The sequence below is a fragment of the Suillus bovinus genome (genome assembly GCF_016758785.1).
Source record: "Suillus bovinus strain UH-Sbo-P2 chromosome Unknown EDB93scaffold_35, whole genome shotgun sequence".
NCBI lineage: Eukaryota > Fungi > Basidiomycota > Agaricomycetes > Boletales > Suillaceae > Suillus > Suillus bovinus.
The window spans coordinates 72,390-89,041 of record NW_024542091.1 but is presented as its reverse complement, the minus strand read 5'-3'; the positions used below and the strand labels follow the sequence as shown (position 1 = coordinate 89,041).

Here is a 16,652-nt window from a genome sequence, read left to right as displayed (position 1 = left end):
TGAAGCCCACATGCTGTGTGTACATTTCCATTGTACCATTGTGTTTTTTTCTGCCAGCGCCAGCCTGTCAACTCATACTGGCCGATACTAAGATGCAGAGTTGCAGCATTTCATTCACTATATTATCCGCAATTCCACTATTTTTAATGACTATCTCATTTCTTCACAGAGCACAGTTCTGAAACTGCTGTTTTGATGGAATTTGTGCTTTTTATCAGACTGCGCAACAGAATATTTCTATGTCCCATCGTTGAATTGTTATTGATTTTCTAATGCCTTGTCACGATATTGTCACCTAAGTCACATGAGGTTCATTGTTTTCGCAAGATATCTACCTTACCTCAGAATGGCATTGCTGAAGCTCTGAGATTATGTGCTATCTCAGTAGGATCATGTATTATACCTGTTTCAATGTGCTAATGGTTTTTCAAGCTTGAATGTGCATTTGATCTCATCAAAGATGGTATTGTTAGCATTGACCATTTGGAAGACCCTGACACCCCATCCACATCACAGAAAGCTCGTTTCAAATTGCTTCTTGGACCCACACCAAGTGGCACCCTGACTAGGACCCCAGAAAATCCACATCAACACTGCGCTCAACAGTGCCATTGCCGCTCAACAGCGGTACCCCACCCAACCAATTCACCCTAACAACACCAGAATCCTAAATAGACAATGCCTGGAGGCAGAAGAAGCATCAGCATGGGAGCAGGAACCTCCCCAGTGTCCACCCAACGTACCTCTTCACCAACCTACAGGTTCAACACCTGCAGAACAAACAGGTCGGCCACCACACAAGAATCTATAGAAGCCCTGGAGAACACTGTCAAAAATGCCGAAACCAGAAAAGCATACTTGACTTCCAGACTCTTGTGTCAAGCTGATCAACCATACACTATTAACCATTTAATTTCAATTCTATTTCATATCATGCAGATCTCCACCTCTATTCCAGTATCAGTAATCACAGCCATCCATGTGGTCGCATTCATTCTCAAGAAACATGAAGCACACAACATAGTCGAACAAGTTGCAAAAAATTGCACGGACAACATCACCATGAAACTCATTGACAGGATATCAGATGCTATCGCCCCCCGAATCACCTCAGCCCACTCCAACCTCATCAAGGAATACACCGCCTCCAAGTTGGTAGACCACATTATAGCTGCCATTGCACCTCAGGTAGCATCAGTACATTTGGCCTCCCAATCCATCGAAACAACCTTAGCAAGAACCGAGGTGCTGCACACCCTGATAGGAAGAGAACAAACTGAAAGGAAGGATACCACAATGACAGCAGCTGAACGAGTAAAGGAAGCTGCAGATGCGCTATACTCATCCATAGAAACATATCAAAAACTCCTACAAACACTAACCCCCTCTTTAGATGCCACCCAGGAAAAGGTCGATCACCTTGCAAAGCACCTCTCATCAGCCACAGTGCAACAAACTGCCCACATGAAACTGTTGTACAGCACTATCGCATCAGCCCAAATCCCACCCATGATCGAAAGAGCGGTAGGACGCGCTGCAATCCGCGCAAGAGAGATTCCATTAGACCCAACGCCAGGCGAAGCCTTCTTCCCACCGGACATGTCCAACTACAAAATAGCCAGCAAAATCAAGGAAGCACTCACCAAAGCATGGGACAACATGACACCACCTGGCATAATTTTTTTGGTCAAGACTCTACACAATGGAGGATTAGTAGTAGAATTGGAAACAGAAGCATTAGCACAATGGCTCAGCAGCCCATCAGGGAAAACAGCACTGGAGAACCACTTAGAGACCACAGTATTGTTCTGCCACTGCACCTACACTCTAGTGTTGGAATACTTACCCATCTCAACACAGATCGAACAGGAAGGCTTTCTTAGCCAAGTCAAGAAGGACAACGACTTCCCTCCCTCCTTGCTAGTTGGCATTAGATGGATAAAAACCCCGCTGAAGCGCTCTCTGGAACAACAAAAGGCCTTCACTCTCCTCCAAGTATCCAACATCCACCTAGCTAACGACATTCTTTGAGAGGGACTATGCATTGCCAATGAATGCTTCAACACACACAAGGACAAGAAAGAACCAATTTGGTGCGCCAAATGCCAGAAGTTCAACCACATCGCAAAAAACTGCACAGCAACAATGGACACCTGCGGTACCTGCAGGGGCCAACACCGCACGACTAACTGCAACACATTCAAGACCACCAGATGCGCTAACTGTTACAGCAATCAACACATGAGCTGGAGCCACATCTGCCCCGAATTCACCAAACATTGCAGGAAAATCAATGAAAAGTACCCAGAGAACAACATGCCCTACTTCCCGACTGAGAACATTTGGACCCACATCACTCAGCCGTCCAACCCGCCCAGAACATCCATCTCCCTGGCCACCTCCCCTCAACACAGTCAAAACCCAAGACCGAGACAACTCCAGCAGACCAAGATTGCATTTGAACCCCAAACTATCTCCCCACCCGCATCTCAACCCTTCTCTCAGCGTCAATACAAAGAAGAACTACACAATGCCATCTCCCAATCCCAATCATCTGGTTGGGGTGACCCAATGGCTATCACAAGTACCTCCTCACCCTCCCTCCCTAATGTCTGAACAAACTAACCCACATAACGCTAACCTTCGCATCTGGCAGCAGAATCTCAATAAATCTATGTCCGCCCAAGCCTCTCTCCTTAACAGTAACATAGCTTCGAAATGGGACACCATAGTTATTCAAGAACCACACATCAACTTCCTCTGTAATACCAGCGCCAACCACCACTGGTATGTTCTATATCCTACCCCCCATTACACTAACCCCCAACAGCGCACCCACGCTATAACACTCATTAACGCATCCTTGAATACTAACTTATGGAAACAGCTTCCCTTTCCATCCCCAGATGTAGTAGTCGTTCAATTCTCCAGACCATATGGCCGCTGCACAATATTCAACATATATAATGATGGCGTCCTGCAGAGCACCCTAACAACACTCGGCGAATACCTAGAATGGCACATTGGCACCATCAGGCAGCATGACAGTGACCACATGTTATGGATGGGTGACTTCAACCGTCACCACCCCTTATGGGAAGATATATGCAACCAACACCTGTTCGACCACAAGGCAGCCCATCCCCTGCTGGACCTCATCACTGACTATGGCATGTTGCAACTACTTCCCCAAGGTATCCCCACCCTGCAAGCATCCTCCATGGGCAACTGGACTCGACCCAACAACATTTTTGGAATGGAACATACTGCGAATGCTGTCATATCCTACAACACCAATCTGGCACTTCAAGGGCCATGCACGGACCACATGCCCATCCAACTTACACTGGAACTGGAGACACCTCGAGAAGAGGACATCCCCCACAGGAATTGGCATGACACGGACTGGGAAGAGTTCGACATGCACCTCAGCAACATCCTAGCACCATCCCCTCCCACACTGTTAGCATCAGAAGGTGAATTCCAACAAGCAGCTGACAGACTAATGAAAGCCATCACCAAAACCATTGAATCCACAGTCCCATTCACCAAACCATGCCCTCACTCCAAGCGATGGTGGACCTGCAAATTGACTACCCTCCACAAACAGGTTAATGAGCTCAACCGCAAGGCCTACATGATGCACGGCCTACCCAATCACAAATGTCATGAAGAACTCAAAGCCATCAAAACACGTTATGCCAAGGAAATCAAAATGACAAAAAAGCAACACTGGACAGAATGGCTTGAAGATATCGAAGGTAAGGACCTCTGCACAGCTAACAAGTATATTTCATCAGATCCCAAAGATGGCAGCAAAACACGGATCCCAATGCTCACCGTTAAACAACCCGACAGCACAATCTTAGAGGCTAATACAAAAAGAGTACTATTATTGCTAAGTCATTCTTTCCTCCTCCTCCTACTCACAACTCTGTTCCTCCCAATGCAGAATATCCCAATCAAGTAGAACGGCACACCCCCTTCACCTCAGCCAAAATCACACGAGCGATAGCTAAGCTCAGTGGCTATAAAGCTCCAGGCCCAGATGGAATATGCAACATTGTCTACAAGAACTGCACTGACACCCTGGTACCATATTTCACCTATCTATTCAACACCACATTCACCTACCGAACATATTATGATCCATGGCGACATTTCACCACAGTAGTGCTCCACAAACCAGGTAAACCGGACTACACCATACCAAAAGCTTACAGACCTATTGCACTGCTCAACACCATGGGCAAATTGCTAACAGTGGTAGTAACCAAACACATGACGTTTATCCTAGAGCACTATAACCTACTCCCCAGCACTCATTTCGGAGGCAGGCCAGGACGCTCAACCACCGACTCATTGCACCTACTCGAAGAAACAGTGAAAAATGCCTGGAGGTCAGGCAAGGTAGCCTCAGCCCTCTTCTTGGACATAGAAGGGGCCTTCCCCAATGTGGTCACCTCACGCCTCCTTCATAATATGTGTAGGTGGAGAATACCAGATAAACTAATATGTTTCACAGAACAGGTCCTATCAAATCAACAGACTCAGTTGCGTTTCGACAGATACATGTCAGACTGGATCCCCATCAATAACAATATTGGTCAAGGCAACCCTCTTTCTATGATTCTATATGTTATCTACAGCTCTGACCTGGTTGATATAGCCAAAGTGCGCTTAGGATGCAAATCACTTACTGAATTAACACTCACATTTGTAGATGACACAGCACTTATTGCTGTTGGTAAGGATTTTCATTCCACTCATAGAATACTGACAGACATGCTAGAATGTCCTAATGGAGGCCACAAATGGTCCACAAGCCACAATTCTAAGTTTGAGACTAACAAGTTTGCCCTCATAGACTTCTCAATGAACCGCACCCGCATCTGTCCCAATATGCACATTCAAGGCGCAATCATCCATCCATCCACTACACACTGCTTCCTAGGCATAATAGTAGACCAAGAACTACAATGGAAGGCACAAGTTGACAACGCAGTAGCCAAAGGGCTCGCGTACCTATTCCAACTATGCCGTCTATCCTCAGCAGCCAAAGGTATCCTGCTACAACTCATGCGTCAATTATATCAAGCCATAGCAATTCCCAAGATGACCTATGCCGCTGACCTGTGGTACACACCAGCATACCATACTGGATCCGACACTCCACAAAGAGGCTCCATCGGGGTGGCCAAATGCCTGTCCTCGGTACAATGCATCGCTGCCCTAGCAATCATGGGTGTGATGAGGACCACAGCTACTGACACCCTCAAAGCCCATGCCAACCTGTTGCCCATCTCCCTACTTCTGCAGAACATATGTAACAGAGCCATAACATGCATCGCCTCCCATCCACAAATGCATCCCTTACATCTCCCAATCTGTCGCACTGCTCGTCATTTCGTAGGATCTCACCACACATCCCTGCACCATCTCACACGTCAATATGCTATAGACCCAGCAGAAATAGAGATGTTAATCCCAGCACTGCCAGTGCCCCAATGAGCTCAAACTCATACAAGACTCACATTGCCTCATCCAAGAAGCAGGCAATAGAGGATCACGACCAGATTACTGACGACATTCAGATTTACTGCAACAGATCAGGACATCAAGGCAATATAGGAGCGGCGGCAGTCCTATTCAGAACCAGTAAACACCCTCGGACACTTTGCTACTACCTAGGAAAAGACATGGAACATACCATCTTTGAAGCTGAAGTGGTCGACTATCATTAGCAGCAGAACTCATAGCAACGGAGGAAGACCCTACGTTCCCAATCTCCATTTTCACTGAGAACCAAGCAGCCATTCTATCAGGTGAAGGATTCTACACGCATCCAGGTGCATACTTAATAAGCTATAGCACCAGCTAAAGTGGCAAAACCTGCTATCTGTTTCGGATTCAAGTGTTACTGCTGGGTTCGATGTTCGTGAGCGAAATAAAAAACAAAAGACTACATAAATTCAATAACTACACATTGTCCTTATTTACAACTTTCTCATCAGTCGTACATCAATCTTCCCTCACTCTCTTGCCTAGTTGCACTCCTGCCATCACATCTGATGTGTGTGATTTCTGATTTGTGGTACCTTTGTTGGCAGTGTTTGGCAGCGAAATGACAGGTTAGAAAATGAATAGGGGTTGACAGCGAGTGCATCTCCTGCCCCACCAATGGCACGCCATGCGGCAATCCAATTTCATGCCAACAACAACATCAGAGGTCAAACTACACGAAATCTTGAACTCAATGTCAGTTGTGAGAAAACGGCCATTGTAAGAGGCTGTGAGAATTTCGGAAAACCACGAACCTAAATCAGAATGGCCGAGCAAGCAAGCGATAGAAGAAACAACAGAAGAATGAGAATCAAACGTCAAAGATGACAGATACAGGCAGACAAGCGATGAACGAGTGGTAGCTAAAGAAAAGGAGCATAAGAAAGGAGAACATAGCTGTCGTAAGGCGAAACCGGATATATATAGAAAGTGATCAATCAACAACAGCTAATTACCATGTAAAGCCCAAAAAATAGGGTCGCCAAAATCTGATGAATCTACCGCAAAACGGTGAAATTAGCAAGCTATAAGACCCACTACAGAGGTAGCGGGAATCAATTGTTTTTGCAGCAGAATGAAACAACTTGCCAGAGAACACAACAATCCTAACATCACCATACACTGGATCCTGGGACATTCAGGATGTACACGGCAATGAGGAGGCTGATAAGCATGCCAAGAAGGCTGCAGAAAGTCAACAGAACAATAGCCCACCCGCTTCGCTTCCAAAATTCCTCCACTCTAACACTCTTCCTCTCAGCATCCTGGTCCTCGCAGCAGCTCATCATCAATCAATGCCACAAACGCTGGTCAAGAATCTGGCGCAAGTCACCTGTCAACATTATCGCCACCAAAGACATGTTCTGACAAATGCACTGGGACGCAAGGCCTCATCACTCTCCTATCTCTTATCTGATCCTAATGCCACCCCCCACCTTCCCTGTTTCATCAACACGACAGGCAGACTCCATCAGACATTCAGTGAAGTACCCCGCAAACCACCAGACTGAAATAGCACACCCCATCTAGCGCATCACAAGTAAATATCAATAGTACAAACTGTAACAAATGTATCATCAACAACTCCTCAAACTCCTCAACCTGTATCACCAACACTCGCCCAACATGGAATCACCCATCAAAACTGGTCACCTAGATGTAACAGAAGCTCCCCGCAGATCACAATGAGCTCACATTACATCATTACACTCATACCACCCAATTCCTGTACACACTTGCACCCCGCGACCAAGTACATGCTCAACTTACACAATAGATAGCCACCCATATTGCACATAACCCAAACCTAGACATCTCACCTACATTAGATCATGCGTCTAAAATGGCCAGCGGGAACAGCGGACTGATGGGGCACAGCTCACATCAGGGCATTCGCGGATCTAGGGATGCAATCAGGACACTGGGGGTCCTTAGTATAGAAAGTAGTGTCCTACATAGAGTTCTACTCTGCAAGGGACAGAAATTGGAATATTATTTTTTTTTTAAAAAAAAGCTCGTTTCAAGATGCTGAAGACACTCAAGAGTCAACAGGGTCACCGGCAAGGAGACATCCACCAAGCATGCATTCTTGGTCACTAAGTGAGGCTTGAAAACCATCACATTTATTTCTGCAGTGCAGAAGAAGGGCCCAGAGGTAATGCAACTGACAGTATCCATGGCATACAAGCACCTGAAGAAGCCCGGTGTCGAGAATTATACCAGCATCAACTTGGATGACAAACTGGATGACCATGAAGACATCTAGTAATCGAAATTTGTTGAAATTTGAGGCATCCTAGTACTAATTTCTTAGTTTTTCTTTCAGATCTAGTCACCAAATCACGGTGTATTGTCACCCTTATAGTATCATCTGATGGCAGTGTTGGATTTGAAGCATACCAGCAACTTGGAGCTCAATACTGACAAAGCGCACAGCACATTATGTAATATTTGTAATGTTCCAGTAATGTAGTTATCTAACTGAAAGCATAGGTATTTCACAGTAGTATATAAGACTAGTTGACATTTTTTGTACACTACGTGTTATCTACAGGTTCCCTGTACACCTGAGTTTGGTCATACTTCGATGGACATGTCTGAGACTTGTGGAAAACTCAACAGACAGCTTCTTTGGTTTGCATTGTGATTTACTATCTTTTTACACCACATTTTTATCCTTTACAATAGTTTTTAATGACTTTCCTTGTCTTTTTTGCGTCTTTTTTTTGGCCTGATTGCCTCTTAATCCATCTTGTGAATCTCTTGTAGTCGCTCTTTCAACAATTTTTAGGACATTCTAATATCAGATGTTTTGACTTTGTGGGAGTTTTTTCATTTTGTGCAACATGTGAAAAGTTGGCACAAGTCAATTTAAGAAAATGAGTGGCCTTGAGACATCTTTTGAGAATCATGCTCTTTTTCTGGCTTAGATTGTGAAAAACTTTCAAAAAAGATAGTTCAAGACATTTCAGATTTTCCTGATGACAAAACACCAACACTAATGGATGGTCAGGCAACAGGCAACATGGATGAGCATATGTATTGCACATGATGGGAAGGGGTAAGATTCTTACAGGTAGGCAGCTAGGTATATATTGTGAGTGATAACAAATTGTAGCAGCGGTGACCCGCCAGTCCCCGACTCTGCCACTGCAGAGTCGTAACATCTGGCATGTATGTATCAGATGCAGCTATTGTGGCTATCCAGTCTTGTTGCTTAAAACTACAAGTGTCCTGACCACGGACGTCGATTATGATATTCGGCGATGGCTTTTGACGAGCATTACAGTGATGTGAGGTCTAGGCCTCATGAATTCAAGAAAAGGAAATAAGTTCACGCGCACATTTGCATACAGGTGCCTGGCCGTTTGGAGCTGACAGAACTCTCCCTACTTCGTAGAGTCGGGGACAGATAACAAACAAGTCATCAGTGTCCAATCAAGTCTTTTGTCTTCACCATGTTGCATGGCATCATGTGTAAGCGTAGTAAGCACCATGCTTACAGATACAGCCTTTCTGAGTGCAGGGCTGAGTGGTTGTCATGAGGAGTATGATTCAAGATAAAGAAACACTGGTATATGAGAAGATATATTACAAAATAACAGAGATCCAAGAAAACAACATATAGATCCAAGTCGTGCAAGCTTATATCACTACTCTGGTAGCGAACATCTTGGAATCCACAAACTACTCGTGTGAACATGTATTTAGGGAGGAACACGTACATCTTGTAAACGGCGACATTGGCAATTTCAGAGTTTACTTTTGAGCTTCATCTTCTGCTGAGCCGCAGCTTGCCCGCGTTGTAGCATAGGTCGAATGTAAGGCTACGTCGACTGAGCAAATATCAACCAACTGACGAATAAAGACTTACAGCATAAGCGGGAGTAACTTCATCCTTGTTCATCGGCTCCATCTGCACTCGTTTCCACAATGCCTCGTAAACGCGGCCATCGGAAACTCCCAATGCGCTATCAAACGTAGTCAGTACGTCAACAGTACAGATATAGTCTGCAGGTACCTATCTAGGGACCAGTCTGAAAAGCCGAAAGCATCGGTTAGACCGATGGCATTGGGCAGGACTTCAAGACAAAGGGCTTTGATGGCTAAACGGAGATCCTGGGTAGGGTCGCCAGTACCCGTGTGACGAATCAACCCAACCGAAAGAAGATCCACGAGCGCGCTTTCAGCGCTCGTTAGTAAGTACTATGAAAGTGACGCAATAATTCAGAATGTTTGCAGCGATAAGGATGGCAACTCACCAGCCTATAAAGGCAGCCGACAGCCCTCGCATCCTCTGAAGGTAAATTGGTGAGATTGTTGATCATCTCACCGACCTGAGCGGCAATAAAAGCCTCCGTTACGGCTTTGGCCAAGCGCTGATTGATGCTCGCATCCACATCTCCACTTGCTGGCGTCCGCGTGAAATTCTTTACCATAAGAGCAGCACGCCACTCTAGAAGAAGGATAACGCTGCGGACATCGTGCCAAGTTGACGCGGTGACTTGTGGAGGGGCTTCGCTGGTTGTGGACAAGAGACGCAGGTAAGCTGATGGAAGGGGAAGCTTGGCAACAGCCGAGGCTGACGAAAGCACAGCTTTGCATAACTTTGTAGCGGCACGCACTACTTGTCCGTCCAAGACGAAGTTGTCCCCTTCAAACCTAGGCATCTCTTTAATGTCAATGTTATTCCACGCTCAGAAGGTTAAACGCACGTTGCGGAAGGGAGGTACTCGATGTATAATCGCCCCAGTCCAGCAAATGCGCTGTACCCATGTCCACCCATAGAACGCCGAGCGGTCTCAATATCAATGATTCCGTTTGTGGTAACGAAGACTTTTAAGCCGCACAAGAGAGCATGCATTTCGGCAAGGGAGGAAGTGTCTCTGCTTGCGAGCTGCTCTTGCATCTGAGTCAATGCTTTAATCTGACCATGGCGGAGGTGAGTACTTGCACCGACGCATGAAGAAATAGAACAAACCGTGTACCTCCCGAGCTCAATGAACACGAATGCCCTGGAGAGGATGGGCAACAAGCGGTAGTATGTTGAAGGGTATGTCAAGACTTGACGTTCGAGTCCCTTTGCATCCGGTTCGCCTTGTCTCCGGACAGTCGTGTAACGAATGGCGACAGTCGCAGCTGCGAAATAATCAGTCTGGGATTACACTGGATGCTTGGAGCTCTACCTTTGGCTATGGTCCATCCGGACGATGGTATCATGCTGGAATATCATATCGTTAGTCCCTGCTGAGCAGAGGTGCAGAGAATTGACAGACGTTGCCCTGATATACATCATCTGGCACGTCGTGTCAGTGATATCGATATCAGGACCAATTAAAGAAAATTACTCCTCCGTAGCTGAGTTTTGCGTGAGGAGGTTGGATATAGCCACCATCTACTGTGACCTCAGCAAACTTCGAGAACATGTTCGTCCTGGGTATCCGTACGTGATCAAATCTCGCGAAGCCCTGATCTTGCGCAGCCATGCCTGTAACGAGTGCATCGAACAAGGTATTGTAAAAGACTTGAGATTTCACTTACCTCCCGCAGCTTTTGGACCAATGTCGCCGACAGTGATTCCTTTGAGAGGTTTGTGATCCTCTGCAAAAGCATTCAGTGTTGCTATAAATTAGGCGACGCCCGGGCAAACCTAATGACCGCAGTTGCACGAAGAAGAGATGAGGTCCCATATCCTTCCCATCCGGCAAGATCAACTTTGCTTGGACGACACCATGAGTTGCGGACTTCCCAGAGCGCCGATCCACCATTTAGTGCTCGTAAGACTTGGGGAGTTTATTTCGAACTCTTGAGTTTCTGGGATATACGTCGAAGTAGTTTCTAGGCGAGCTACATTTGTACCGTGACCGAGTTCGGTTTGCAAATAACACCTGAGGATTCCTAGTGAGTATAGTTCAGGTAGGATAACTTGAAGCGAACATGCCCTTGAATCCCCTTCTCATACACCAAGTCCCAATAGTTTTCCATCAATGCGGGAGATCCTTGACCGAGGAAAACGGGCTGGAATGCTATGCGAAATATGAGTGTGTTTGCGTGAAGGGTATAGGTCTGCATACCATTGTCATGTAGTGAGGTCGACATCACTTCTGAAAGAAGCGACGTGGCTGTAGAATATTCTTCTTTAGACCAACCGTGCATTCGTTGTAGCTCGTTCAGCCTATTCATTATGGCGGCAGCTCTGATGTATTGATCTGTCCGCCCCAGAAAGTCCCTGAGAGAATAAGTCGTACGAGAGACACGCAGACGGCTACCCACCTGTGCTGTTTGTCAAATAACGGTTCTTGCACAAGAATCTTTTCGAGGCGTTCACGCATATCCCACACATTCTGTCCACCTGAGCGAAGTTAGGGCGTCACAAGGATCATGATGACTTAGATTGTTCACCATATAGATAGTTTCTGACAGTCTGGACGCTAATGGAGGTTTGTGAACGAGCTGCGTTCATATCAGCAGCTGTCTGTTGGTTGACATCAACTTTTGGTCTAGGCGCCATTGCCATTGTGTTGTCGAGTCTAGAGGATAATGAACGAAGAAACGATGGTATGAGAGCGAGTGATTTTTTACCGGTGTCGTCCCAATTGCAATGGCAGTTGATCTCGGTTGATTGAGTGCCGGGTGACGTAGCGGACGCAAATGTCGGAGCAAACCTAGTAGTCTTGCTTGTCACGCGCCGGCACAGTAAGCGGCACAATCCACTTTCACTCTCCGCAGCAAGTGCGCGAGGCCGAGAGAAGTTGTGTTATGTGCCGAGGAGATTCACAGCACCTCTTCGCAAACGAGTAACCATTATCGGAATGGTTTTTTTATAAGACGTTATAAGAGTTGGCCGCCTTGTGCACGACGTTGAATCGTTTACATATTCGCAACCGTGGACCTATCATATGTGGAATGATAGGAAAATGATCGCCTCGCAAGTGCACCCATCCTCCCACCACTGTCAACGCTGCCAAGTAGTCTCTTACATAGACGAACTCTACTGAGTCTATTGCCGCAATAATGCCGATAGTCGGTGTCTGATCTGTTCTCACGGTCCTTGGCTGTTTTGCGTGCTCCGGGTCCGATCATCAACTTAAGCTATAGCCTATAGCTGACCATGTTTTCCACTTGCCACACAATCCTTGACTTTTTGCTAGTGTTGCTGCAGTTATCAATGTCAACGATTTGAATCTTGAAGCTTGAAAATCACCTTATCGCTGTCTTCTTATGCACTGATTCCGTAGTGGGCCCTGCCGCGAGCGGCTAGAAGATCTTCGCTTATCCCAAACTTTATGTAAATGCTACAGCAATGGTATAAGTTGTAGTCACAATTTTCGAGAGCACCTCGGTTTAACCTTCAACTCTCTCCCAACGGAGTGGAATCGCCATCTAGAGGAACTGGTACTCTTCTCACTTACTAACTGATCTATGCGTAGCTAATTTTTATCACTTTAGACATTTCGTTGAAATGCATATTCTCCTCGTCCATTCGTTACTCTTTTCCATCGGCCTCGTCCAGGCAGCCGTTACTGCCTATGGTCCACATGTCCAGTCACCATTTGGGACTACGACGACGGCTGCCTCTGCCTCATACACGGGTGCTGCTTCATACGACAGAACGATATTACAACCACCACCCCCACCTGATCCTGCGCCACCCACACAGTTCAATGTAGAGCTGCAGACCGGAGGTGTTTCGGGACTTTCAATCCAACATATAGGTTCATTCTTTGGCTTCAGTATAGAGTTTAGTGTGACGACCCAAGTTCGTGAGTAATTTCCTTCAATCGCACGTGTATCCACTTAACATGTCTTGTAGTCGGGCTGAATAGGTAACTAATTTGGTTGCTAATTAGCAATATATATCATTTACCCCGATCACTACCAGTACTTTCCTTCAAGTACCGTTTCTCAACCTCATGGCCAACCTGCAGCAACGCGGAGGGAGCGTTAGGGTTCGTGTCGGTGGTAATACTCAAGAGACCGCTACTCTAGTGGCCAGTACTCCGGACGGTGCTGCTCTCGAGAAGGACTACTCGGGGGTGTCCAACCCCGTAAGTGCATTTTTTTTCTTGCTTAATTATCCTGAGATCGAGCACCCGCAAGACGTCAACGCCGCCCCTTGTTTTCACAAGCGAGATCATTAAAATGATGGCCGAGATATCTGCACTCACTAATGTCTATTGGTACATGGGTATGTGATATGTGAAAATACCCTTGTTGTTACCGACCTTGTTGCGCAGGTGTACCGTTCAATGACACTCAGCATTGGCGTTTGCAGATCGCTGAAGTCGGAGAGGCGATGCTTGGAAATTATCTGATTGGTCTACAGGTCAGGAAACCTGACGCATAAGTTATAACATAACAGTCTTTGATTACTTTTGCTTTAGGCCGGCAATGAGCCGGATCTTTACTCCAGACACGGACACCGACCGGATGTAAGGTTTTCTGCTCTCACACTGTTCATTGTTAACCTTCTTGCAGTACTATGCCCCTGAAGATTACAAGGAGGAATTTGGTCTTCTCATCGACGCTATGAACGCAGACTCTAATATCCCCAACAAAGATCTGCTCATTGGCCCCAATTTGGCTGGCGTGTGGAGCCCAACAGATGTTTGGGAAACCGGGTTCGCCACAGACTTCAACCAAAATCTTGCTGCACTGGGTGTTGAAAGGTGAACAACATATTGTTTGTCATCGCTTTCTGGCTCACAACCCTGAAGGTACCCCACTGACAACTGTTACGCTCAGTTCGGCATAGGAACTCCGCGCAATGGCCAAGAGATGTTCCCGACCTTCCTGACACACCAATCCGGAAAGAATATTGTTAACGAGTTCCCTGGTGCTCCCGCCTATGCACAATCCGTTGGAAAGCCCTTCATCATGTCAGAAACTAATACTGCATCTTGCGGAGGTTTTCCTGGGTTAAGCGACAGCTTCGGGGCCGCCCTGTGGGGAATTGACTATTCTCTCCAGCTAGCATACAGTAATTTCTCGACTGTTCTTTTCCACGTTGGTGGACAGAGCGTATATTACAATGTGAGTTCAACTCGAGTCCTGCTGTCATTCGACCTCTAATAATCGTCTTTTATAGCCCTTTATGCGTTCGTGTCGATCGTCCTATCTGGATGGAGATTTTTCTAACTTTATTCTTTAGCGCCTGTGAGGAACCAGTCGACCTTCCAACAGTGGACCATTGGTATGAGCTACCTTGCATCATTTCTCTATTGAATGCTGATTAAGCTCATCGCAGGTCCGATCTATTACTCGGCTCTAGTAGTCGCAGAAGTACTGGGTTCTTCCAATACCGCGCAGGTCCTGGATCTGGACGCAAATGATGGAAACGACTACACTCCGGGTTACGCGATTTATGAAAATGGCCAGCCAGTCCGCGTCGCATTGACTAACTTCATCTCTGATCCGTCTGGAAATAGCGATTATACCGCGAGTATTTCAATTGGGGGGACAGTGCCTGCTCAAGTGAAAGTGAAGTGAGTGATTCCTGTATTGTCATGAATGTATTGTATCCTAACGCTCGCTCAGGTATCTTCTGGCTGACTCCGTCTCTCAAATATACAACTTTACGTGGGCTGGACAGGTATGCACAACATCGAGTCTCTGCAATGATCGGCTTGACTAATTGTTCCACAGACCTTCGGCGGCCCATTCTCATCAGACGGACGACTTAATGGAACACTTGACATACAGACTATCCCCTGTGACCAGACTAACAACGTATGTCGAGTCAAAGTACCTGCTCCTGGTTTCGCCCTTGTATTCCTCACCGATGGTGCACTGTCCGAGTCCGACCAGAGCGCAACGATGACCTTCCCAACTACCACATATACGAATTACCATGGTGGACCAACCGTCACGATCGACCCCTCCGTTCTGGCTACCTCTAACGGTGAGAAAGGATTCGCCGATTCTCTAGCGGGCACGAGCCAAGGTCGCCAGATGAGTAGCGCCCTTGGATTTCCGCAAGCGCTGCCTAGCTTAGTCGCTGTCATGGCTGGTGCTCTCATGATCGGGCGTCTGGCCCTCGTGCGATGAACGTTCTTTTCGTTCACTTGCATCAGAATTGATCATCGTGTACATGACATCCCTTCTTTGGGTCATTTTGATATCGGACGGAACCTGTGTACATTTATCCCTTACACTAATCCTACCTCTGGACGGACCACTTGGATCTCGGATCTGCGTGCATATATCCCATACACTAATCCTACTCACTATCTTTTTGTCCGTCACTTGTGTACCACTGCATTCCGAATTTATGATCGCGGCTGAACAAAGTTTAAGACGAAATTTGGATCACCATTGGAGGCTTGATGCCGACCCATCATTGGGGTTAAACATTAAATGATAAGCGTTGATAGCCTTTTCACGGGCCTCTAGATTAGCAAGCGGAGTATCACCCTCGTCTTGGGATGATTAAGCTCATTCGCGACTGATGACACGTTGCAACTGCAGGTGCATCTTATTCTTAGATTTTTCGTGTTATCAGAAGTGAGCCCTTTCTCGTCCCAGTACTCTAATATATAGTAATATTCACTGCGGCTCAGTGAGTCTGATCATGATGTGGACGTTGACGACGATGAAATGAGAGCAATATTAATAATTAAACGGTTCGGTATCACCGGCACGTGCGGCGCTGGCACTGGGTTATTCCGGCATCAGGTCATTTTTCAGCCTCATCCTCATCCTCCTCCGAGTCTCCACTTCCTTTGCTAAGTTTTCTTCTGCTTACCTCGTTCTTCCTCCCGAGCAACGAGGCAACTAGACGAATGCTTATTCGATTAGTGCTTAGCTGGTTGAGTATAGCCCATCGCTAGACCTTCCATATTCGACTGTAAAAAATGATGCAACTGATTCTGGATGGAATGTCACCTCGTCTTCCTGCCGCAGCTGAAGAGGGTGTATTCCATTATGATTATCCTATGTCGATTTGACTATCGCCCGAGATGGACACACTCTTCTATGTAGGCACCCCACCTACACGTTGCGCTCCTCGTGCGGGGAAAATGAGGTGGAGTGTATGCTTCTCCACCTTGTATGGGATGCCTCATGTTTTTGGAAAGTCTCATGGGTCTGTA

At 46.5% G+C, this 16,652-nt stretch overlaps 2 protein-coding genes across 2 annotated transcripts; one reads left to right on the top strand and one right to left on the bottom strand.

Moving 5' to 3' along the window:
- Positions 1 to 9,066: 9,066 nt before the first annotated feature.
- EDB93DRAFT_1150880 (peroxisomal oxidase) lies at positions 9,067 to 12,376 on the bottom strand. Its single transcript, XM_041449699.1, has 16 exons — positions 12,145 to 12,376; positions 11,965 to 12,092; positions 11,836 to 11,914; positions 11,637 to 11,791; positions 11,504 to 11,588; positions 11,308 to 11,450; positions 11,213 to 11,281; positions 11,104 to 11,163; positions 10,894 to 11,050; positions 10,749 to 10,783; positions 10,544 to 10,701; positions 10,278 to 10,489; positions 9,825 to 10,224; positions 9,584 to 9,768; positions 9,437 to 9,533; positions 9,067 to 9,389 (listed from the first exon to the last, which is right to left on the bottom strand). The coding sequence occupies exons 2-16, from the start codon at positions 12,077 to 12,079 to the stop codon at positions 9,315 to 9,317; spliced, it is 2,025 nt and encodes a 674-aa protein (XP_041306761.1). The 5' UTR covers positions 12,080 to 12,092; positions 12,145 to 12,376; the 3' UTR covers positions 9,067 to 9,314.
- A 648-nt stretch (positions 12,377 to 13,024) lies between these two features.
- EDB93DRAFT_1287507 (glycoside hydrolase family 79 protein) lies at positions 13,025 to 15,966 on the top strand (the record flags this gene model as incomplete). The annotated part of the gene is made up of 13 exons (XM_041454525.1): positions 13,025 to 13,325; positions 13,376 to 13,388; positions 13,445 to 13,610; positions 13,663 to 13,750; positions 13,800 to 13,888; positions 13,947 to 13,994; positions 14,041 to 14,231; positions 14,280 to 14,595; positions 14,651 to 14,660; positions 14,714 to 14,755; positions 14,810 to 15,047; positions 15,100 to 15,154; positions 15,208 to 15,966. 13 exons carry the CDS (start codon positions 13,025 to 13,027, stop codon positions 15,607 to 15,609), a joined length of 1,959 nt encoding a protein of 652 aa, XP_041306760.1. The 3' UTR covers positions 15,610 to 15,966.
- Between the last annotated feature and the right edge of the window lie 686 nt (positions 15,967 to 16,652).